This window comes from Bombus flavifrons, chromosome 12 (assembly GCF_040668555.2).
Source record: "Bombus flavifrons isolate JBK064 chromosome 12, iyBomFlav1_principal, whole genome shotgun sequence".
In the NCBI taxonomy this organism is placed as follows: domain Eukaryota; kingdom Metazoa; phylum Arthropoda; class Insecta; order Hymenoptera; family Apidae; genus Bombus; species Bombus flavifrons.
In genome coordinates, this window is record NC_138453.1 from 9,850,413 (window position 1) to 9,876,913 (window position 26,501).

At 46.9% G+C, this 26,501-nt stretch overlaps 1 protein-coding gene across 1 annotated transcript; it reads left to right on the forward strand.

Annotated features, from left to right (window-relative positions):
- Window positions 1-78: 78 nt before the first annotated feature.
- On the forward strand, window positions 79-25,781 carry Sp1 (transcription factor Sp8). Its single transcript, XM_069124420.1, has 4 exons — window positions 79-546; window positions 22,982-23,153; window positions 23,205-24,044; window positions 24,113-25,781. Exons 1-4 carry the CDS (start codon window positions 460-462, stop codon window positions 25,081-25,083), a joined length of 2,070 nt encoding a protein of 689 aa, XP_068980521.1. The 5' UTR covers window positions 79-459; the 3' UTR covers window positions 25,084-25,781.
- Window positions 25,782-26,501: the final 720 nt, after the last annotated feature.

The window sequence follows — 26,501 nt, forward strand, 5'->3', positions numbered from 1 at the left end:
ACTGGTTTTCCCTGGGTTCCGCCCAGCAAGCTCTGCCCCTTTTTTGCCCGGGGGCCGAAGTCCTGCTCGCTTCCCTACTACCATTCCCCTGTCTGGTCGGGGCAAAGCCGATCGGATAGCCGGCAGTCTGTCACGGGGCGAAGAACGGGAACCACGTTAACCGGTTTGCCCGACGCACCACGACGTTTCCGATCCACTCGCTTTTTTATCCAGCCGACGGCCGCGGACACTGCCTCCGAGGCCTGCGACTTTTCCAATCTTCCTTTTAACCAACGAATTCCAGTTTCGAATCATCGAACCGTCGGTGAACGCAAGTGAAGTGTGCATATTGGACAGAGAGAGACTCGATATCTGAGAGAAAGATAACGTCGAGGACCGCGTCGTTCGTCGAACTCGCCGAAGAACAGCAGACAGGATTCCGCGAATTGACGAGTATAGCCGTTGATACGCGTCAACGAGATGTTGACTGACATGACACCGGCTGCGGCTGGCCAACTTTACCCGCAGCTACAGTCGATCGCCAAGTCACCGGTGCACGGACATGTGGTGAGTCCTCGATCATCAATTTCATCGAGTTTCTTGCGCAGATAGTTGCTCGTTCGCCAAGCTTCCTGCCACGATCGTTGTGTTCAAATCAACGTTATTATTCCAAAATTCTTTCGCTACGATTGGTAACAAGCGACGCAACCATCGAGACTTTCGGCCTCCCGATCGCTACTAAAAATAAGACGCCAAGATTAGAAGTTAACTAATGGCCAGATTTGTTCCGCGACGGTGGTCTTTAAAATGCAGGCCAGCCGTCAGAGGCAAGGGTAGCTGTCAACCTCTGATCTCCCTAAGGCAAGGTCAATTACTCAGCCTCCTTCCAGATAGGGATCTTAATCCGTTCAGGTAGACCACGAATCGTTGATCTCGCAAATCAGGTGCTACTGTTCGCCTTGTCACCTTCGTCAGAGCTCTTTCGGTGGACTAGCCGATAAAATCGAAGGTCCTGTTGGAAGATCGACCAAGCGGAGAATTAAGCGCACTTTAGACAACGCCGTCGGCATCGCCGCGAGACTTTGAACGCGACTCGGAATTTTATCTGTCGGGTGATCATCGTGTAATTTTCAATTTTCGGATCGATGGACCAGGCGCTTCGAGAGGCATCGAGCAAATTTTCGAGGGTTAGCTGCATCTTTTATGGCATAGGTACAGTGGACGCAGCGAAAAATACGAGCGACGTCTTGGTTGCGCAGATGCTGGCCGTTTCCGCATCCGCATTGTCGCTTGTACGCAGCGAGCCTTTCCTTGACATTGTCCGGGAACTACCTGCGAGCATTATCAGCTCTGTAATCCGTCAGATTATCCGGGATAATCTGTCCTGTTTTGACAGAAGCAGCGATCTCCGTAACCGCGAGCTGTATCCGATAGAAACCGTTTCCAGCAGCTTTTGTGCCTTCTCTCTGGCATAACACGTGTTCCACTCTCTTCTCTCGGCTTTGGGACTTTTTATTTTATGACTCGGCAAGAAGGACGCCGTTGCTCCGCTGGCCTCGGCGAGATGATTTACGAGTCGATGTAAAAAAGTAATTAAATCCTCGGCATCGAAAAAGAGACGCGTACGAGCGTTAATTAAGTCAGCAGAAAAGTTTCCTGTCGGTGTGTCGTGCCGAAAATTAATCTCGGTGAAAAGTCATGTGCGTCGCTCGTTCCAGCTCTCTTCCTGCTTCGTTTCGAACTCCGCTTCGCTTATTTCGCTCGGTATACTTGGTATACCGCGATCTGATTTCCATAGCTCGCTGTGACTTTCGAAACGAGAGAGCACAGGTTCTCTTGGGTATTAAAACATCGATTCGCATTGCTATAACCGAGAACGCCGAGACAAATATAAAGCTACTCGGCAAATACTCGCCGTCTCGTCGACGCGACGTTCAGAATGTTGCGACCAGTTTATTTTTCTCTTCGTCCCTTTGCTTTCGTTCGCGTTATTGAAGCGCCCAATCCCAATGTATCGAGTATCCTTGATATAATAGTTCTTACGCAAGGTTCTCAGGGATCAAAGGGACTGGCCTTTACCTGTGCACCCAAGGAGCCAATTATTTGTCTGCTGCTCTTTGTGCACCAAGAGGATCCACTTGACAGGATGCGTGGGATGGTAACACGATACCTACTTCCTCTCGTCACTCGATCCTCGTAAACGGGGATACGTGACCAAGAATTTTCTCTTTCATACTTTTGTCGTTATCCTCTATGAACGTTTCCTTTCGTTTCTGTCACAATGATTTAAACGTTCGCGTTTAAATTGTCTGTTCTTAACAATAGTAGTATCGTTTACTAGCAAAAGTTCCTATCGAAACTTTTCATACCGCAGCGCGATGGATTTTCATCGATTCTCGGCTAATTAATTAATCAGGCGACGATGGAACTTTCTCTCGTCAAGTATCTATGTTGAACTATAAGTAACGTAACTGGTGACTAAGTCGCGCAAGACTTTATTTCGATACATACTACATTGATCGGCGAGCATTATCAAATATTCATCAACGAAACTCGCTGCACCCCGTCGCTATCCAATGCTACACATATTTCTTTCTAGTTGCTTGTGTACTTATTACTTATAAACCTTGTACAATCAGAGACTGGCCATTCTTATTCTTCGATTTGCAAAGGCGTATTACGCAAATTCCTTTTTTCAAAAATAAACTGCTGCAATTATAGTATACATGGTTGTGTAACACGAGCAAAAATTCTCCAACGAAACGTCGGATTCGATCGCTGACCTTCCAGGTACTCAGGCGATCAAATCTTCATTACACGAATACGTGCGCGATTAACGTTCGCGATTGACGTGAACTCGAGAAACGAATAATTTGTTTTCATAAATCGATCCGTTAAAACAAGACGACGCGAATAACGATACGTTCGAAAAGGAATTTCAAAAATTAGCTCGTTTCTTTCTAGTTGCTTACGTACTTATAACTCCTTTATAATAAAAAGCTGACCGCTTTTATCCCACTGCGATTTGCGAAGACGCGTTACATGGTTGTTTTCTTTTTAGAAAATAAAGTAGTACAATTAGAATACAGGGAGGTTCCGCTCGAAAATCCTCGGCACGTCGCTCCACTTCACTTCCACGCTGGTAATCCGATAATCCGATTGGCAGGGTAAAAGTGTCCTTTTAAACGACGCCCCGTTGACATTTTCAAGGATGACAATGGACTGCGAACGGCCACGGTATACACCGTTCGTCGCAAAAATACGTCGTTCGTCGCGCTGGAGGGGATGAAAGCACGGCATGGCCTTTTTATGACCTAAGAGGATTTACCTGGAGCACCGGACGCGACGACGATGTCACCCTAATTTGTCTTTTCTGAGAACGAATTTTCCGTCGACCGGAAACTTCCATTCTTCGAGCGACCACAACGCTTGTCTTTGCTCGATATGGTTTTGCCCGATGACGAGCAGAAATGCTTGGTTTATATCACTGGAAGAAATAAAGATGACAGAAGGAGTCTCCCCTCGATGGAAAAAAAGGCTTCGTCGTTCATTGCTCGACGACAAAATCCCTTCGAAATGGCGTCACGCCTACCAAGCAATAGGCTTTGCCCGGGTTTAATGAATTATTTTTGTGGAGTACGTCGCGAGTTCCCGACGTGTAAACACCCTTTCGAAAACTCGTTCGTGTTGGTTGGAAACGCAGGGCCCGAAAGTGGCAGATGTTCGGGGTGACAACATGGCCGCCTGCTCGATGTGCACGTCTTGGAAAACCGTTTTTGCGTATGATCGATCAATTTCGTGGCCCTTGGGATGTCCTTTGTCGAGCCAAACATTCTTTTTCTTTCTTTCTTTCTTTCTTTTTTTCTCCAAAGTTACGCGCTTGCGAACGGTTCTCGATAGTCATTGTGCGCGTTGCTCATGCAGTTTTCATCAGGTTTAACGACGTTGCCGAGCTGTTTAAAGCGAGTTCAACGAATTAGAGTGAATGCTTTTTCCAAGGAAAAAGATTGCTGCAACTGGCCGAGCGGTTCTCAAAGGTACGAAGCGTAAGATATTCATTACGGTGCGCTCTCGGTTTTCATTAAACGGTCAAAGATGCAATTTCGTAGCCTCGGTTAGGGGGTGTGCTCTCGGTAAAATGCACGTACGCAAGTTGGCTGGCATCGTTATCGTGCAAGGTTCGATAATTGAAAACCCTAGCCTCCCCTCTGCTTCGTTCGCGTACACGGTGTTCCTATTGCTCGCGCGAGCAGTACCTCGAATTATCGGTCATTATTCTCCATACAGTACCGTCGTCGATGGAATTATTCATCAAATAGAAACGTAGAATTCCGCTTCGTATTTGAACTTTTCCACGAGTGAATGGGGGAAGAGGGGGGGGGGGGAGCGGAACAATTAAGAATGCAGGGAAACGCTCGGTTTCTTGCGAACGAGGACATTCTAAACACGAAAAGACGATTCGTGCGATCGTCTCGTGTGTGTCGTATGGCGTGACGATAGAGCGCCGTGGTTCGAGGCTGCAATTTGGTAGAGAGATGCAGCCGGTGCGTGTGGGTTTACCGGCGCCCGCTTGTGAAGCCGCTCGTATGTGTGCGTTTTCCATCGACCATCATCGTATCGCTGGAAGGTTCGATAATTGAAAAGGCAAGACTTCTCTTCTCCGGGGTTGGTATGGTATCGTCGTTGTAAACAATATTCCTCGTAGAGCGCGCACGAGCCTTGAGATGGTACGTCGAATTACCGGCCATTATCGTGACGTATCATCGCAGCCAGCGTCATTCACCGGGACCATCATGGGAAAGATGAACAATACTCGATCTGGTCAACACCTCGAGGCCTTAACGTGCGCCACTCGACTAAAGTGGAAGACGATTATTAACGACTCGATTCTATTAACCCGACTACTTTCCTCCGCTAAACACAATGCAACATTTTTTCCACTGTGAAATTGCACGCTCCAATCGGTTCCTGCGCTTACCATCATTACGTTAGATATATCCTCTTACGCGGGGGGTTCCTACGAATTTTCTCTTAGCCTTTCTTTCTTTTTTTCTTTTTTTTTTTTTTCTTACGTCTTTCAATCGCCAATCATTATCGTACGCGCGTCAGAGCGCCGCAAACTGGCGCCCTTCTATTTCGCGTGGCAAACACCTCGAGGCTCTCGATCCGATCTCTCACCACGGATGGATCCACTAGGAAAAGAAGCGTGGCAACAGCAGGGAACCCCCGCAGGGGTGCCAAACCCCCGCGGAGTCGGAACCAAAATACCAAACGTTGGCTCGGCTGTCCACCGTGCTCGATGATTTATCGACTGCATATTATACGTGCCATGAAGCGCGAATTTTTTACACCAGCGCGATAGTATAGCCGTTTACCGAGTTCACGGTCAGAGCTCCAGAAATGATTTCTCGCTCGTTAACTATCCTTTTAGAGAACGCTTATCGCGTAATTTATTAGATAGATAATATCGTGGCAACGAAAGAAAGCCCTGTCATCCTTGATGTAACGCTAAATAACGATAATCCTACGATATAATGGCGGCTGTACGATATCTGACAACAAACTGGTACCCTGATAAAAATGTTGGAGAGTTAGCTTTTTATAAAAGACGCGTTGACTCGTTTTGCCGCGAGTAATTATCTCGAGTTCCAGTTCTATCCGCGCTCAAGACGGAGACAGGGAGGCCGCTTCTGGAAAGGCAGATTACCTCTCACGACCAGTATAGAGCAACGACCTTTTCCAAGGCCCGTAAAAAACTTCCGGTATACCCTGCACGAGAAACACAGCGGCGATTTTCCCTTTAGCAGATGCATATGACCGAGCTCGGAGTTCGTTCGCGCCTCGGAAGATCGCGTGTTGTTCGCGGCCGAAAGAGGAACCGGCGAGTTTTGAGCGATGCCTGGGATAATTGCCGCAGTTTACGCAGGAATGCCACCGAATCGATACCGAGTCGTCTCTCAGACTGCTAAAAAGAAATCGTAAAATTATGTATATTCGAATTGGACGTACGACGTAGACACGGATTTTGGCGAGGTCCGTACAGTATGTTCGAAAAGCTTCTGCGCTGATGATTTATTATTTCACGTTCCACGTAGAGTATCTCTCGATACTTTCCCGATGCTTGCCGAAAACTTCTTTTGGGATAGGAAAACTTCTTTTTTATCGACGTTAGAAATTGCAACGCTTCTTTTTCAGCGAGAAGAAATATTTCTCTTTTCTTAAAGTCGCAAGTTCTCGGAATGAATTCCATGCACAATTACTTTCAACCTGGAAAAGACGCAAGATTTGCAAGGTAACTGATTCATGAGATACGAATTGGAACGCTATTGCTTATGATCTTTACATCGCTTTAATTCCGATTAATATCACATAACATATCTCGGTGCGTAATAGTACAATTTACCTCCTCTCTAAACAGCATCGATCCACGAATGTTCTGGATACACCGTGTACATTATCGACCGGCGTAGATATATACCGGAATAAAAATATCATAAATATTTCGTACATTCGTCTAGACGTCTGCAACGAGATAGTTCAGCTGTATCCAACAGCATCCAGTTGTGCACGTCGTAAACAAGAAACGTCGTAAACGACAAATTATTGCAACATCGATTTGCTCGACTTTCATGGTACCTATTGCCTGGTGGTACATTGGAGCAAGTAAATTTCCAAACGTGTATCTACGATCAGACGTTGCGTAAGGACAAAACGCAGTAGTCGAACGAGCCAGGAAACCGGAATAGCGAACAGTCTCAACGAGATCGGCTCAATTTTCTTCATTTCGCTCTCCCCGCGTCCTTGCAAACGGGATAATTTGCATTTCGGTGCCTACGTCCGTATCGCTATCGCGTTCCTTCCCTACGGGAACGAATTATCCTCTTTCGACGCGTTGCATAACGAAACCCGCGTTTGTCCCGTTAGACGTACAGATTGGACGCTTCGTTAAACCGAACACGGAAACCCGCTGAATTTATGGCTAACCTTCCGAAAATAGCTCGGCCATTAAACACGGTGTCATTGATATTTCCTCTCCGAACGTAGTTACTTGGTTCACCCTTTTTCATGCGTTTGAAGGGGCTGCTGCAAATAACAAGACAGCTAGATTTTTCAGTAATTTAAACAAGCCGACAAAGAATCGATTTAAAATTAATCAGCATTAAATCATTTTTTTCAAGCGTAAATTCGTAATTCATAGTGAACCGAACGTCTTAGAAGCAAAATTGATCGACTCCGCTTTCGTGAATGTCAATTTTATTGCCACAGATATACGATTAACGACCAATTCCCAAGAAACAAACGTTATTCGATACCACAAATTTATCTTTTCTAAGAACGTGTAATAACGTGTAAGTTTCAAGGCAAGTTTTCAAAGTTACGTTCGTAGCTTTATTTGTCAATTGGCGAAGTAACGTCAACATGGTATCTAAACGATCCAACTGATATTCGTAGTAGAAACTTGTGCACTTTTGAACACGAAACCTATACATTTTTTTCTCTTCCAATAAAAACAATCTGTTTAGCTTCCGTAAAACTTTCTTAACTTACTAGCTATCTTTAAAAGACGTGACACGCCTCTGCAATTAACCGTATCTATCATGACCACGTCTTTGCACCTAACGGATAGTTTTCGTTTTTAATTGCGTCAATTACGTACAACGCGTCATTAAAATCCCGCCGTTCATTCCTACAATTACGTTACAATCAATAAGAAAATCAACGAAACCGTGCTATAGCGCGTTCCTTCCTCTGTTCTTCGTTTGAAAAACGCGATTCGTCAAATCGCTCGACCCACGCATGTAGACTCGAGAAGAGACTGTTACACCGACCATGAATTTTTATGGAGGGGAAACGGTTTCCGAGTTTCATGGGAATAAAGATGGCCATAAATCTTGCCAAAGAGCAACGCCTTTCTCTTTAAGAAACTGGATCGTCGTCGTCTCTCGTCGGTCGCGCGATTCGTACCTGCGACGAAGGTCAGCTCTAACGATCTCGAAACCGAACGATCCGTTCTCCGGTGATCTTCTGGTACTCGCGAGTACTTATACGTTCTGCTGCCTCGACCTGATGGTGTTTTCGTACGGACGATAATTTATTTACGAGTGACGAGGGTGAATATAGAGCAACCACAGCAGACTCCCACGGCTCGCTTGGCCACTAAATCGCGAAACAATAAATCTGAGAGCGGAGTCACCCTCTTTATGGGCCTCTTATACGGGGATGATGTCCTCAGGGGGTTGCCTAATATGTCACAGTCTGTTGCAGTACTCTCTGCTATCGTCGTGAACGAGGGTGGATCCGCGCAGGACCACGATTCCTGAGGGTTACGCCCGCGAGGGGTTAGATACGCTTCTAATGGACTGATTCAATAGCGACGATCTGATAAACTGATCCCGCGGTACACGCGTCTTCGACGATCGAATTAAACGGATCGCCGTTTTTCAATTCATTCATAATCAACACCCTCTGCGGTTTAGAATCAGATGGGTGAAGCTTGGATAATTTTCAATTCAGGCAGAAATAGTTTGATGAATGTTGAGATTCAACGACGAGCAAACAATAGAATTTCTAATCAAATTGGCAAGATCTTAAATTAACGACGAAATTAACGACGTTGTATTAATCTGATAATTCATTTTCCACTCTTTTTCCATTACATCGTCGAATTCTAGTTTTCGATATTGTAACTACGAAAGACAATTCTTGAGAATGTAATTAATATCGTTAGATTGTAGTTCTTTTCCTTCCATTTAAGTACTTCAATTTTAGGAAATTTAAAGGAACCGAAGTACTTACAGCGTTATAGTAAACTATTATTTGGTATCTAACGGGTTAGAGAGGGTTAAACTCGTAAAGTTCGAGTAATTTTCAACGGGACGAATAGTGAGGTTTAGCGACGGGCAAATAACAGAACTGTTCACCGAATCGTCAAGGTTGTTTCGCAAATTTTCCATGGCACGAGTACGTGGCAAATTAAAGCAGCGATCGTATCGCCGCGAGATTACGTGATCCTCGGAGTTTTGTCACGCGTTTATGCCTCTTTCATCCCGTGTAACTCCTTTTTAATAAGCCATCGTCCAGTAGAGTCTAAACAAGAGCAGTCTGCGTGCTTCCGTGGAACTCAACGGACTGTTTAAGTTAGAAACGATCGGGCTTCGTGTAACACGTTTGCCGTAGAACGACCGCTATCGGCCGGGAAATCGCGATCATTACAAACGAAACATGACAGCTGAAAAGTTATTATAATCTTTGGCGGTCGGGTTAACACTGCACGATTTGCATAATCTCGGTACGTGGTGTGGCCGAGCCGAGGAAAAGCTTCTCCTCGGTATAGAGGCATGCACGCGCTTGCGTACGTCGTGAATTTACGATATGAAAGCACGATGAAGCTATAAATCGCGCGGGCTCTCGTAGAAGACACGCGAACCAATTTACCCGAGATCCGGCTGAACGCATCGTTTCGTCGATAATCGCACGCCCAACCGATATTCTCGCGACACCAAACCCGTGTATCAATTTTCAACGCATGCGAAATCTTTGCCAATTATCGCAAAGACGCCATTTCCTTTAACGCAAACGTTGATTAATGCGCGCCTCCCAGAACCAGATATCGCGGCAATTTATCAATCATTTCTATTATGCGGCATTCATAGCATTCGCGAAAAACGAATACGAGCTTCTCACAAGCTAAACCGATCAACCGCGTTCTTTATGAACTCGTCAATTTCATTATCCAAACACACGTATAATGATATTTTGAAAAACAAATTTCTAGAAATTTATTTAACTCGAGGTTATACTTTTACGGATGGAAAAAATAAACCGCAAACGACGTTTTTCCTTGTCTTGATGTCTGACGTTCTTTTTTTCTTATTTACACGCTGTATATCGAACATATCCGAGCAAACGATCTCGGACATCCTTTATTCAGAACAGCAACGAACTCTCAGCTGCAGGCAATAGAGAAAACGAAGACTCGATGTAGGTACACGGAAAAGATAGGAAAATTGGCTGGGTAAATTACGCGAACGTTTATCAAGCATGTCCACGCGGAGCAGGAAAATTAAACAGTCTCCGTGGTCCTCTTTAGCGGTTTCCAGCAACGCTCCGTCCACGTAATGTCTATAATCGTTACGCGTGTAATTCATAGTCGGAGAAAGCGCGCGTTTCGCGTCTCTTCGTACGGCGTGGTCGCTAGCCTAACTGTTCTTGATTTATCCTTACGAAGCAAGTAGTCGGATAGCGATTAACTTGTGTAAGTTTTCCATGGATTTCGAGCCGGAAGCATTCCATCGCAAGGTAAATACGATTAATACAAGCGATATAGCGAGGTTACGTTGTAAAATTATTAACAACGTAGTCACTTACACGTAGAATCAAGTGAATAAGAAGAAGACGAACAAGCATATGCAATGTTTCAGCGAAAAGACTCGAAATACAAACGAATGTGCGAGCAACCAGATTAAAAGAACTTTCGAGAAGAAACAATCTGATATTTTAGTAACAACGATACCAATTTGCCGAGCTTAACGTTTCGCTTTATGAACTTACCGTATCTCTATGATCGAGCATATTTTCCGCGAAACAGCGCTACCAAGCACAGAGAGAATTCTATCCAGGAAGATCGCATCAGGGTTATTTACCTTGTCGAATTATTTGTAAGGCCGATCCGGCAACCGTTTACTTTTTGCGCAAAGCGTATTACAACCGCGTGGACGATGCGGCGGCGCCGAGATTGGATCCTCTGGAGCGGTTCGCTTTAGCAGCACCTGCGTCCGACGAGATGAACGGGTTCACGGTCTGCCAAAGGTGATTTAGTGGCAGTTTGTTGGCGTAGCGCCGTCAGTAACACTTCGGACAAGCCAGCAGTGTACGTGTATTACACGGGCCGCGCGTACACACGGATGTACTCTGGAGAGGATTCTGCTAAATTGCCTCGACCAGCCGCTTAACTCGCGCCACGTCGCTCTCTCAGGCTTCTTTCCAACCGTCAGACCGAAGGCCGATTTTACGTCGCGGTTCTGTCGCGTGTCGACCCGCTCCACGCGAAAAGATGGACGCTGTCGACGCGAACGATGGTTATCGAGGACCCTCGACGAACGCGTATCGATTAACTCTTTCGATGACTGTTTATTCCACACACAGCATTTTGAATACGCATGTAAGATGTTTGGCGCGTGAAGATCGTGGAAGATAAACGTGGATGGTTTTAATAGATATGCTAATGGTTTTTAACCATCGGGTAGCGATCAATTACTGTTAGTGACGTTCGAACTGGGAAAAGTATATTTTCTCGAATATAAATCATCGTTATTGATGGGTAAAGTCTGCGGTGTAAAGTTGACAGTTTACATTGATAAAGTGCTTTTATAAAGCGACGTTTATCGTTTTATCATAGGTTGCGAGAGCCGAGTTATAGCTAACCAACGTGGTCGAACTCGTGTCCTTTGAAATTTCCAATAATTTGCTCGATCGGAACGTCTAAATACAAAAAGTTACGATTGATCGAAATTTGCGATAGGTGTTGAAAATTGTGGATCTTAATCGCGGAAATAAATATATAGGAACACTTAGATTACACTTGGAATTGATATCAAAATAGTTTCAGATTTATTTAATATGTGATGTACAAGATCTTCGTCGATATACATTTGCGCGCCTCTCAGCACTCCGTCTCATCATCTTCTTATACCACACTACTAACGGAACAGTTACATTCATCTGTTTTACGAGACACACACTCTACTCGTACACTCGTACTCGTATATGTGTGTCACTACTACGCGACTGATCTAGTGTAGCACGCAAAATTACACGTATCTCAATAATAGGAAATCAGTTTTTCCGAATATCTCCCTAAACGCGCGACGTGGTTCCGAGAAGCTTCGATAGAAACCATAATCCATTTAATACGAGCGATTTCCCTTTGATTCGACGTATCTGTCTCGTTAAAGCCTTTCCAAAAATTCGGACGTTTCTCGTGACGAGGGGACGAAATTGGCAAAGCCACCGTGAGGACAGGTGCGCGACCATCGATTCGTGTAATCGACACGCGACCACTACCTTACATAGTCTTTATTCCTTTGACGAAGCGGAAGGCGCCCGTTTCATTCGTATATCGGCTAACCGTGGAAAAAGAGTGGAAAGAGTCGTTGTTCTTGGTCGTTGAAAGACAGTCACTGACGCTGAAACAGTGGACGAGCAACTGTATCGTCCAGGTCCATTTAGATTTAGCCGACGTTAGGTGTTTACGAGTTTTTAATTGAACGTAAATATTCGCAGGTGCAGCTGGTGGAACCGCTCCACAGCTCGTCCACGGATCTCCGCCGCAATTACGAACCAACTTGCGTATATATACGTATATATGTATATCGAGCGTATCTTGCTTTCAATGTAAGCTTTCGTCGTAAAAGGAGCACTTAGGTTGTTAGAAGTATGCCGCGCGGTGTAAATTTATCGGCTCGCGCGTTCGCTCGTTGGCAAATTTCGCCAAGTACCGTTCGCCTTCTTGGTCCCTGCGCCTCTCGTAAAACGCTGCGCGACTAAATTACGACAGGCACTAGCTGCCTAAGACCTGTATCAACCGGCGTTTCGCGAATACCGCGAATAAATAATATCGAGCTCGCGCAGGTGAGAGCCGCGTGTGTGGCCACCTGAGAGAAGCCTGCCTTGTTCCATCCTCTTCTCGCGATTCAACCCCTTATTCTCGAACGATTGATGCTGCAAAAGCGACGTAAATAGCGAACGACGGGCCATTTTCACCTACCAGAGATTCCACGTAAGCATCGTGGAAAATAACGTTTCGTGCCAAGTTTTCATTGTATATTGATACAAATCAATTTAATGAAGTTTGAGAAAATGTAAGGAGTAATCATCGTTCTTCAAATAAGATACTTAGTTTCATGTGCAATGGTATCAGAAAAATTCTGACAATCCAATCACGTTCCTAACGTTTTCTAATGTTCCTAATATATTATCGCTATTAATATTACATGTAGTATAAATATATTATATAGCGTAGTACGAGTTTCACAAGCAGTATCATCTTCCTGTTCACCGCGACGCTCTTTATTCTCGCAAAATAACAGGATCGTTGATTCGTAAACAATGAAAGTTGAACGCTTTAATCGTTAATCCGGCATATAACCTGGAGCAGCGTGTAAACGTCGATTGTATCAATCTGAGAGGTCGTAGGGCGATACAAAGGCTCCATCGTCAGGGCGTTCGGTGACAGGCGATACAAAACCATCGTATTCTGAACGATGGTCGAACGATAGGTCCGTGAAAAGGTTCATCCATCAGTAGCACGTCGTATCGTAGTTGTCGAAGACTGATGATTCCCGCCAGATGTTGCGCGACATGGCACAGCCTTGGATAGACCCTTGCATGAAACTTTTCGCAGGTTTCGTGGGTCCATCGAAACCCTATCAAAATCCTGCTTCAACCGGTGGATCATTTAAATGCTAATATTCGGTTAATTTATCGTTCGTACGATTGCCCCTCTCGGCTGCGCGGTGACGCTACTTACTTAAACTTTCGTAATTGAAAGAAAGCCGCCGACTAGGACCACCGTGGCAGTGCTGGTGATAAAACGTGGAATATACGGGAACGAGAAGCTCTCGGAAGGCTGATCTAGGAGCCGAATAATGTATCGAACGATCGACCACGCTGGTCTACCTGGCCGAACAATAAACACGACTATCCGACCCCGCCCCTCGCGCGACCTCTGGACGCGAGCGCGAAAGATCCTCGGACAAATGGCGTGGAAAATATTGTCGTTATAGCCGGGCCACTTTGAAATATAGGCGGTTCGACTTCTACGAGATGACTGGACGCGACATCGATTAAGGCAGAGGTTGCCGTTTCCTAAGTTGGATGAAAATTAACAGCGGTCCCTCAGGCTGTTGGTTTCTTCAACGAGTCGCGATTTCTGTCTTGATTCGATGGTTTCCGTTATGGCTTTTATAATATGTACACCCCCATGTGCACATAAGTATTAGGATAGTTAGAAGATAAAGTAAGCTTGAAATATCATTAGGAAGTTATTTCAATATAATTAAGGACCTTTGAGAATTACCATCTTGTTCGAAGACTTAGATTAATTCATTATCGATGTAGTTCGTTTGCCAGAAATAAATATTTCCAAGGAGTTTTATATTTATAGTGCTTGAAAGCACAAGAAATCTTCATGAGGATATTGTACAGAGAAAAGTAAAAACAAAACGTAGGAATAAAAGGTAGATAGCAAACGGGAAAGTACTCTGCTCGTTGATATAAAATTCGTTTGCGTATCTCCAATAAAAAAAAAAGAGAGAAAGAGAGCAAACGAAACGAACGACAAGGAAAAAGAAAAAAAGAAACGTAGGGCATCTTTAATATCCTCGTAACGTTAATTTAATCGAACATTGAAGCTGGTTCCTCGAGCAAATGTAAAGTTTTACGTCCGTCAGTCCTTTAGAACGGCCAGTTAAGTTTTGCTTGCGCAAGAGGCGAGCATCGCCTGGAATAGGAGAAGAGTAAAACTGGCCGTAGACACGGAGGAAATGAAAGACGTTCAAAACGGGTCACCTTTCCGAAATTAGAAGCGTTCTAAAAGGAGTAAACGACTAGCCGGGCGATAGATCGGACACTTGGCCGCTAATTGGCTGCAGAATTTTATGTACCACTAAATTACTCGATGCAAATGCGATGACTTCCTTCCCCCAGATCCCGGAGATATTCCAGAAGCACGCGCAACAACACGCCGCTTCCCGTAACAGATTTACGCCAGCCTCATTATCCTAATGAAGACGTAACGTCTGAAAAACGAGCCGCGATTTTTGTCGAAAAGCAATTGCTCTATCGACAAAATTTACCTCATTGTCGCTGTCTTCGGAACAAGTGGATACGCCTCGGTTCTTGTCCGTGTGCGAATCTACTTGCAAAATGAACTCGCGATTTCGTGGAATATACCGATACAGTGGTTCGACGAAGTATCTGTAAACTTACTATAGAAAACTCGTAAGTACGTATCGTGCGGATTATATAAAACATTTTCAAATTTCATTCACGCAAATTACATTGATTTGAAAATCTGAAAATCTATGTAAAAATTAGAAGGTTTTAGTTGCAGCATACATTTCGTAGAAATCGTAAACGTATTTAAGCAATCAATTACTCCTTCTTCAGTTATCCAATTCAATTGATTCTTCTTCCTCTCGATCGATCCTTTCTTCTCAGATCAGTCCTTTCTGTTTGTTACTCAAACGTTCTTCTATTTGTTCTTTTATTCTAATATCACGCGTCCCTTCTGTTTCACTGTTTGGATCTGTTCGCTGATTGTTCGATTTACCGACAATTTCACGAAAACTCGACGTAAATAATTAAAATCCGTTTCAATGGATTATTACCCGTGGATATAAACCCGTGGACCTCGATCCCATCTCCAGAGCGAGGAAAATCGAGAGGATCGATGCTTCTCGTGTTCTTTGATGACATTTAGTACGATCATTTTCTCGTTTCCTCTCGAAGACCGAAGTCAATTCGATTATACAGAGGAAGGAACGCTGTCAGCGGGAAGCTATTGCCTTGGACTTCGGCTCCGCTTTAATCTGTCGTCGAGTTAACACGAACCGGGCGCGAGTCCAAGAGGATCGAAGCTACCGACGCAAAATCGCTGGGTACCGCAGGCGATAAAGCGTTTAGGGCGGTCAAACATGCTCCGTTTCTTCGTCAAACGTATACTCGACCGAGGATAAACGGCGTTAACTGGCTACGAATTATAACAAACTTGTAGTGCGCGATTAATATTCCGAACAGCGAGGGGTGACAGATTTACGAGTGTTAATGAATCGGTAGCCTGGCCATTTTTCTCCCTGTCGTTTCTCTTCCCTGCGCTCACCGACCGATTTCGATCGTGGCAACGTTCTCTAAGACTTTCGCTCCCTTTGCTGCACTGCCCTTTGGTTACGTGGGTGCCCCGTTCTATACCCGGAAATCATTAGGTCCAAGGGCAATTTGAAATTTGTCGAGGGCCTATACGGAGGCCAAAAAACTCGGTGGCGAGCAACAACACGATGGAAGAGAAAAAAGCGAGGAAGAAGTTGAAGAAGAAGCAGCCTTCTCTCTGTGTTCCCTCCGGTCGCTCGATAGCCGAATAAATTTGGGCAGCTCCCTGTTTTGGCCCCGGGCCACGGTTACAGCGAGGTAGACTTTTTCGGATATACGATCGGACCTTTCGTAACGCGCGGCGCGCACATCGGACAGACGAGGGACGCCGCGACCAGGGACGAAGGGCGAAACAGAGATAGCCGAGTCGCTCTCTCACGATGGATTTAATTAAAAAACATAATTTAGAAGGGAGGATAACAGGTAGCTGCCGCCTGGTGGGAACTAACGGAGGCTCTTCTTGGTCGCGGTGCAGCCTTGGTTACTCATGAATAAAATTATTAATCCCGTCTCCCGACCAAAGTTTCTATCGTGTCCGATGAGCTTCTCTATGTTTCGTTTCCCAATAGCCGTGCAACAACGTCCACGAAACCTGATTCCACGATGTCCGATCATGGAAATTTACCCTCTTTCGAATTCTCTGAAGTAGACTACCACGATCCGCCATAGTGAATCTACCATAGTACATAAATTTCTTCCCTTAACTTTAACGTAAGGTATAGAGAATCGCCACTGACACGCGATCAATTACGAAGGAATTCGTTCTAAAAAAATTCATTGGGACAGCGAGATGTAAGAGCCGCTTGAAAATCAAACACGCGAATCTCATCGATTTTGATCGATCAAACATAATGGATTCGACTTAAATTCCCCTTTACGTATCGGTAAACGTATAAACGTGTAAAAGACGTACGAATTTCTAGTTAACGTTAAAGAAATAGAATAAAAGAGAAAAAAAAGACTGCAGAATGTTCAAAAATAGTGAAATAATTTCTCGTTCGGTCGATATGTACACGTAAACAGCACTAAATATATACAGTGGTTCACATTTTGCAAGGAAGAATTCTTCTAAAAGTTTCTACGTTTCGTTTCCATAGTATCAATACCGAGTGTTATATAAATAATATTCGTGCAATCTCGTCGATCGATAAATACACAGTTGAGGACTCTTGAGAAATCGAATAGGAGAGAACAACGGTGTTTTCGCGATGGAGAACACCATCCGCGAAGCAAATAGTGTGTAGGAAGGAATAATAAGTTCTCCGCGCTCGTAGAAGGGTTCGAAAGCGGTAGCGGTGTTTTATCGGGTGAAGTCTGCGTGTCGGAGCAGTTGCATGCGGAGGCCGATAAACAAATAATTAGCATTAGAAACGAGGCACGATATCATGGCGATCTCTCAGCTCGCCACGTATCCCAAAGGGACGCGTCGAGCCGAACCAGAGCTGTAACGACGCCGTTTACCGCCATCAACCGCTGTATTCGTGGTCCGTACGCGTTCATCTTTTTTTCCTCCTGTTGGCCGGAGGAAGCAATTAACAGAAAATATGAAAATCTGGCGAACGACGTCGGTCGCAAGCGCGCGTACGCGTCTCGTTTTAATTTAATCTCTCGCGGTCGCTTTTACTGCCGCGCCAAGTTGTTACGGAAGAGCTTATTTTTACAACCCCGCGCCAAGCTGCTTTTATAGGAACCAGATCGATATTAAGATTGCGTAGCAGTCCGTTTCCCATGGCGGAGCATAGCACAGAAGCGAATCGTTTGTGAAACTTTACTGCACGGTTTATGAGTACTATTTCGCGAGCGAGATATCAGTCCAACTGCCAGCAAACGAAGATAAGTATTATAGCGACACTCGGAATTCATCGAGATTCGAGAGGAAACTCGAAACTATGCGCTAGTTTTGTGACTCGAGTTCGAAACTCACGGGATTCGAGCGAGCTGTAATTCGGATAAATAATTTACGATATCGTGGCGATGTAAAATTATTTTTATGCACCTAACTATAATACCGTTGAATTTGTACTTAGCTTGGATGTATTTTACCAGGTTAAGCTTCTTGATAAAATAAAATAAAAATTTAACCACGTATTATAGTTCGAACGGCATCACGCGCCGATGCAAAATCCCGATGGATCGAGCATTCCTCTAATAATCTTGAACGAATACCGCGATTCGTAGGAAATGGGAAGATCCTACGGTATTGTCGGTATTGATAGCCTAATACTCGTAAAAACCAGACGAGAGAAATATGACAAGTTTACTTTTATGGATTTTCCCACTTCTACGATACTTAGTGGTTAAAAAGAAGTAGTTTAATACGAAGTAATCGAAGGAGGAAATAATTTGATAGATCTGGGATCTGGTAATTGCTGTTCTATAGAAAATGACCAATACGACTTATCGTATTTTTCTATTTTCATAGTCTACGCTTATTCACGTCGTTGAGAAACTCTCGAAATCTGCGATTCGGAAAAACGAGCGTACCGTTTGAACGATCTCTCTAAAGAGAAACGCAGGTGGATCCAATCAGAAGCAGCTCGAGGCAGGTGCCAGTGAGGAGCCGGTGGTCAATGCCTCTCGAAAACGACCGACGCTTTTTACACGGAAACCAGCGAACACCGCCGACTAATTTCGCGTCCAGCTCTATTACCGGACCTTCTTTTTCGTTTTTCTTTTTTTTTTTTTTTTATTTTTTTGCCTCGATACTTTAATTGTCTTTTCGGGATAAGAGAAAGAATCGTGTCGTTTCGATCGGAAATATACGAATCCTTTGGAAATGTATTTGGATAGTGGAACCAAAAACGTCTCCATTTGTGGTTTGATGAGGAGAGAGGGAAAGAAGGTTGACGCGTAGACGTCGGATGCGGTTTGCCACACGCCCAGTTGCTTCGACACCCTACGGTTTACCGGGTTCGCACCCTCGCTTCAGCCGACCGTTGTGCGAACCCCGCGTTCAGCTGTCGCGTGGCTCTTGCTTTCGCTCTGACACCCACCGGTTCCGTTTTGTTTCAGCCGTTCACCAACCCTGTCGCTTTCTCTTTACGTCGTCTATAGCCGAGCGATTGACTCTTTTCTTCTATACCTTCAATTATGTGTGAGAATGTTATAGAATTGGAATACAATCGCTGGTCATTGATTTCGGATCACGTAAAACGCTTATCCTCTGATAATCTACACATCTCTATACATTTCTATAGCTTGAATTATTAATAACGTAATATTCTAAATGGCAAATTTTCTGTGACTGATCGAATTATTATTTGATACATGGACTCGCATAATTTATTATCGTATACGACACCGTGGTATTTTTATCGTTTCTTCGAAGAACATTCCCGTGCTCTCGTAATTAGACAATTCATGCAACTCGAACGTTATGCAAAATCTATCAAGCCCGATAAGATCGTTCGCTTACTCATCCTTCCTCGTTATATTAGGTTGTCCGAAAAGTTTCTTTCGTTTCATAGGGTGATAATAGACGAACAACAATTTCTGTTTTATATTATCTTATCGAATTAAGCGTGATCCATATCGTTCTATTTCTATTATTATGTTCGTGCATAATTCAATAAACTAGTATAAAACATTGCGCGTCTATCGTTTCCTTATAAAACGAAAGAAACTTTTCGGACAACCTAATGTTATCGTTCGATGATTCGAAATCAATTTTTATCAGAAATATCAAGCGGTTGATAAAATGACGAGAACGTAGAACGTACGATACAGGCCATATCTGCAAGAACATAAACTATGATCCCTAGACAAGAAAAACATAAATGTAATTATTAAAATTAAAATTATTATATATTGCATTATATAAAAAATTCATTCAGCGTGTTCAACTCCACCAAAGAACTTGGAAATGTCAAGAATTCTACATTAGTGTCGATTCCCAAAATCTCTCGAGCTCGTCTACTCCAGGATATCGATGAATCTCTTCGAACACGTGATGAATTCCTTTCGTTACACACGTCGAGCCAATTCGACACGCCGTCCCCTGTTCACTCGAACGTAAGATTCGCGCGAGAAACATCGACAAAGTCTACACTGTACGGCAAACGTACCGACAAATTTTTCGTTCCCTTGGCACTCTACTTTCCTGTTTCCTCGAAACGTTTGACCCGCTCATTGTCGGAACTTTACGACGACCTGCATCTTCGAAAGGACTCGGCTGGTGTTACGTAGTTCTCGGAAGATTGCCAGCCAAGAGAGGCGAGGAAGAAGGGAGACGACGACGCTGCCTGGTTTTAATTTATGCGCGGCACAGCCGAAGGCGTTATTAGTCCTAGCTGGCTAGGATGGGCGTGACGTCACGCGGCTAAAACAAAGGATTCTAGCCGTGCCCAACCTACGATGGCTCTCTTTCAACTGTGCCGACAGCCGGCCGCGAACCTGAGACGGATCTCGCTCGCAATCCCGCGCTATCGGTCTTATGCAGACGAGCGATTCTCCTCTCGCGCGTTGACGCTGCGCGAAAGTGGAATTTTTCCTTTCGACGCTATACTATGATAATTGTAAGTTGCAAAGTTGATTTTTACGTGAAAATAGCATGGAACAGGTGATCGAATTTCTGTAAAAATCCTCCGTTCAACGATAACGAGACTGTGGACTTTCATGCGTTTGTGGGAGATTTGGCGGTTCCAAATTGCACGCAAAAGTATGCGAAATATCGAAAGCGTGGTACTCGTTACGATATCTAGCAGGTAAAGCAAACTTCTGCTTAGACTTCGTTCCTCGAATCATATTCGTAAAAATGTGACTGAAAGAAACGTCCGACCGGCGAGCAACGAAAACGCGGCAAATCTCGTTCAGTTACGATCATCGTACGCGAGACTATCGCTTCTTTCGTTGCCACGATTCTACGATTCCTTCTTTCTATTCGCCTCACCCGTAAAGCTGTCTAATACGAGTCGCTCGAGTTCGCTAGAGCAAACGAAAACGTGGGCGCGCGAGCCTATGTCGCCTGCGTGCGTAACATGCATAAAACATGAACGATTGGCGAAGAATCGCGACGATCGAAAGACGACAGGTATAAGCAGAGACGAGCGAGCGGAAGGTGTATCAGCGACTGGAAGGCGCCTCGCGCTCGTGCATTGCTAGCACGAAATAACGACTGCTTTTCGTTCTGCGCGATATAATTACAGACCGGTGTGCCAGTTAATATCGTCCTAATCGATAAGCCTATTAACGCGCTTTACGCGTTCTCGTTGATCTGCTATCACAACGATCGTCCACCACGATATCATCCACTCTTCAAGATAAGAAGTCTGACATCGCGAGCAGATCGATTTGAGAGGCGTTGACGCGATATACATGCATCGTATCAGAAACTCGTGACCTAAACAGTGGACTACATTATCCGGTGTAAGTGGAACGAGCATTTTCTCTACAGCGGTCGCGGAATGAGCGAGGATATAGAGTGGAGAAAGGAAGGCAGAGCAGGCTAATTGAGAGACGTCGTTGTCTCCACCAGGCCACTGTCATATCGTTCCGCCGGATCAATACGTAGCCTGCCTACAACCTGCACTCACGAAGCTCGAAGAGGGCGTGGCTCGTACACCACCGGCCGAGAGATACTCTCTCCCCTTCATCCTCCTACTTCCCTCTCTTTGACTCGTCCTCTCCTTTCTCTCTCTCTCTCTCTCTCTCCCTTTCTCTCTGGTGCCTCTTCCTTCTTCAACCAGCTTTCTCACCCCACAGCAGCAAAGAGCCGAAAGGACGAGGTCGTCTTCCACCCCCGTTGCGGCGAAACCGCGGCGAGCAAGCGCCAAAGTTCGTCGCCACCTTGCTATTCGTCGACGCCTCGAAACGAGAGCCATCGCGTTCTCGACTCTCCCTTTTCCAGGATTGTCCTCCGATAACGCTGGGGATCAGGGGGCCGACGAGAAGCTTCGGATGGAAATTTTGAAACGACGCTAACGAGGCTCGATACACGAGCTCCGTCAAAGAGTTCCGACATGGTGAAAGAGTCGACGACCCGAGCCACAACGACTCCGAGATTTTTTTAAAGAGCGGAACAGGAAAGGAGCTCGCCGTTGACCGCAACCGTGGTTATTACCCTGGCAACCTTGCCCGAAGTTACAGCACGGGGTGACCACGGATTGGTAGAGCTCTCTCTGTCTCTGTCTCTGTCTCTGTCTCTGTCACGGTGTTGCTCTTTGTCTGGATCGTCGAAGGGTGCGCGCACCCGTTGTCTTTGGTCGGTGTTGGTGCAAGGTTTGAACCGCGTGGGGGCGTGTCGCCTCGATGGCGCCGGCTGCTAATGGCTGCGCGGCCCGCCAGACTTTAATTTCCTGCCGCTTCCGCGGACCCTTTGCCTTTACCTTTCCACGTCCGAATCCGCTTCGGACCCTCGCCAGCCTCCAGCCTTTCGGTAGCCACCGAGGCTCGCTCGTCTTTCCTTCGCTACTCGAAAACGACGTCTCGATAATTTCTGTACGATCGACTTTCGCCGTCGGAGCGGCGTTGGAGTTGGAAAAACGCGAGGTACAAAAGTCGTTAGGGTATAGGGCGCGGAAGATTTCGTAGTTGTTGTTCGTGGAGCAAGGGAAACGAAGGTAGACGGTGGAGTGGAGCGGAGTCGGGCTTGACGATAGTTTCGGGTAATCTTGGATCTCTCTCCTAGGATAGGACCGGCAATTTAGTGTCATTATATATCCTCGGGGGAAGCCTCGGTTCCGGCGGCCGGTGGCGAGCGAGCGCGGTTTCTTTTTTGGGTCGATTTAGCTGCGATTATGGCCGCATCGAGCGTCCGGTGGATTTCGATATTACGAGCTGCGTTACCTTGAGAAAGCGTCTCAATCGAGCGGGCGATTTCGCCCGGGATCGATATACACGCGGGCGCCTAATTCGCGAAGCCCGCCGAAACTCGTTATTATCGGCTTGCGTAATCGTATCGGAAGAGTGGATCGTAATTCCGAGGTAACACCTGCTCGGGAACGCGTTTCGCCGTAATAAAATCGTGGCCAGCGTGCCGTGCTGTACTCGATCGATCGATCGATCGAACGAACGATCTACCGAAGAGGAATTGGACGGAATCGAGTCGTGATCCGTTGGTTGTTTTTTCTTGTTTCAGGATCATCCAGGTTTACGAGGTACACCGTTGGCGATGCTCGCGGCTCAGTGCAACAAATTGAGCAGCAAGAGTCCACCGCCTTTGGCCGACGCGGCGGTGGGCAAAGGTTTCCACCCGTGGAAGAAGAGTCCGCAGAGCAGTGGCAGCTCGCCGCAGCACTCCGCTGGAAGCGGTGGCGGCGGAGGCGGAGGAGGTGGGGGAGGGGGAGGGGGCGGGGGTGGAGGAGGAGGTGGATGCACAACGACCGGAGTCAGTCAAAGACCGGCGGCGACGAGCAGCGCCGGCAGCACGACCGGCGGCTACGCGAGAGCGCCGGTGACTTCCTGCGCGTCGACCGCGCCTCAATACGGCAGCGACCTGTACTTTCCTGGAACAGCGAGCGCCCAACCGGCCGGCGATCCGCATCATCATCAAAGCAGCCTGCTCGGAAAGGTCGAGGGAGCGACCTTGGGCTCGGTGTACGGCCGACATCCGTACGAGTCGTGGCCGTTCAACGCGATGCCGGGCGCGACACACGGCGGTATCAAAGCGAGCGACGGTTGGTGGGACGTTCACGGGGCCGCGACAGCCGGCGGATGGCTGGACGTCGGCAGCACGGTCGGCGTCGGTGTGCATGCCGCGCAAATGGCCAACTACTCGGCCGACTACTCGACGAGCCTAGCGCTCGCGGGCAATCATTTGCTGACCACCGCGACCACCGCCGGCCACAATCTCCTTCAAGACACGTACAAATCGATGTTGCCGGGAGGCCCTCCCGGGTTCGGTCTTCACCATCACGCGGCCGCGACGGCGAGCGCGAGCGCCGGTGCCGGTAGCCCTCAGGGGAGCGGCGGCGGCGTCGGCGTTGGGGCAGGCGGCGTTAGCCAAGCCCCGTCGCCGCGCTCCCAAAGACGCTACACCGGACGTGCGACCTGCGACTGTCCGAATTGTCAAGAAGCCGAGAGACTCGGTCCGGCCGGCGTACATCTCAGGAAGAAGAACATCCATAGCTGTCACATACCCGGCTGCGGTAAGGTCTACGGGAAAACGTCGCATCTGAAGGCCCACTTACGGTGGCACACTGGTGAGCGACCGTTTGTTTGCAACTGGCTTTTCTGTGGCAAGCGGTTCACACGTTCGGATGAGTTGCAGCGGCACCTTCGAACCCACACCGGCGAAAAGAGATTCGCCTGCCCGGTCTGCAACAAGCGGTTCATGCGCAGCGACCATCTCGCGAAGCACGTCAAGACCCACAGCAGCAGCAGCAGCAGCAGCGGCAGCAAGGGCAAGGGGGGAGCGGGGAGCTCGTCAGCCGAGTCCTGCTCCGACAGCGAGGACAACGGGAGTCAGCAGAGTCCCACTTCCAGCTCGGTGCCGCCGCAGCCGCAGCCGCCGCCGCCGCCGCAGCAGCAGCAGCAGCAGCCACCGCAGCAACCGGCCCAACCGGCTCAGGCCCAGCACCAGCAGCAGCAGCAGCAGCAGCAGCAGGCTCTGGTGGCGGCGGCGGCGGCGGCGGCGGCAGCGGCAGCGGCGGTGGCGGCGGGCCAGGACACCACCAACAACACCACATCCCAGACCACCACCACCACCAGTCTCGGCCATCAGCCGACAACGCCCATGACCCCAATACAGATGACCCCTCCACCTCTGACCCCACACCATCCCCACCACCCGCATCTCCCTCCTCTAATGCACCATCCGCATCATCACGCAACCTCCGTCCCGGCGGCGGCCCACCACCCGCACGCGGGGATGAGCATGCACTGAGCCCGGTGGGGCCCGGAGCCGGTGCCTGCAGTTCCGCTGCCGCAACGGCCCTGGGCTCCCCCCTATCCTACCCCCTCAACCTGAACCTCGTCCAGAATCACGCCGCTGCTCACCAGACCATCGCTCACCATCACGCCACCTCCACCTCTGCCTCCGCAAACACAGCTCCTACCCATCACCAACACCAGAACCATCATCACCATCACCACCATCACCACCATCACCATCAACACCAACACCAACAGCAACAGCACTCGCGTCAAAGTAATTCCTATTCCGTGCAACAGAATCCTGGCACGCCGGGGACCGCGCAGACTCCCTCACCCTCGTCCCCCGCGCCTGTACATAGTCTCTAGGTTGACGCGTCGCCACTCTACTAAGCCCTTCGTTCCATCGGCCGCCCATTCTCTACCGCCCCTGCTACCTGTATTTTCCCCTTCGGTAGATCGGGCAGCGATCCTCTCGAACGATGCTTCGACTAAACGACGCTCGTTCCCCCCCCCCCTCTCGACCTTTCGACTTTTTACGCTATTCGTCGAATCCGATTTCATTCGATTCTTCGTCTTTCCGCTCGAACGAGTCTCTCTGTACAGTCGCGATCGCTGCCTCGTCCACCGATTCTCTTCTTCTTTCTCCCTCGTCCTTTTATCCTCGTCCCCTTTTGTCCACAGTTCGAGCCTTCACCCACGCACCCGAGATACTTACCGACTCTCCGTTACTTGTAAATACTTATACATAGCGCGTGAGAAAGATATTATATTAATTATGCGGTGTAATGTTAAGCGGTGTAAAAAAAATTCTATATAACGCACTGTCGTCCTGTATCATACACTGATACGTTCGTAGACACACACACACCCATACACACTCGCACGCACACACACATACACACCTACACACATCCACGTACACACATACACACGCGCAGAACAATTAAATAAAATGCATGAAAACGTGTTGCGCGCGTGTCGTATCGTTCTCGTGTTTGTCTTCAACCCCCCCGAGAATTTTGGGGGGCGTGCGATCAGAAAACCGACTCAACGAACGTCGCGCGTGCGATCAGAAAACCGACTCAACGAACGTCGCGCGTACGATCCTCGAATCGTACAACATTCGCAGATTTTGCTCCGAGCAGGTTCCAAACGTTGCGATTCCTGAAAAACCAGGCAGGTTTCATCGTATCAAAGAGAGGAGACCGTAAAGTCCTATATTACGGTCGTTTCCCCCTTAGATTGCGTTTGGAACTTGAATCTCGGACGTGATTCACGCGTCGATCGACGAACTCCCTTCGATCTTGATATCACTATATTATGAATTAATTATTATGAATTAATTAATTGATTGATTAATTAATTATTAATTATTATCATTAATTATTATTAATAATTATTATTGATGTATTATTATAAAAATTATAAATTCATTTTAAGAGAGATAAAGAGAAAATAAACGATGCTTTTGTGAGTAACGATGTGCCTGGATGATTCTCTCTTCGTGATCGTGTTTCTCCACTAAACGTCTATCGTCCCTTAGCTCTGCCCCAGCTCCTGCTGCTGCCACGCTTTGGTGAACCCGTAACGCCGTCCGCGGAAGACGTCCTGGTTGCGTATCGCATCCCCCTCGCTTTCCATCGACGAAGGATGCACCTTCAATCGATACGGTTCTATCGTAATCGGCGACAGAGTAAGTTCATCAATTCCAGTCGTTCTCATTGCCAGCCCCCCTAACGAGTAACATCTGACTTCGCTCGTTTTCGATCCGTCGAAATACATAT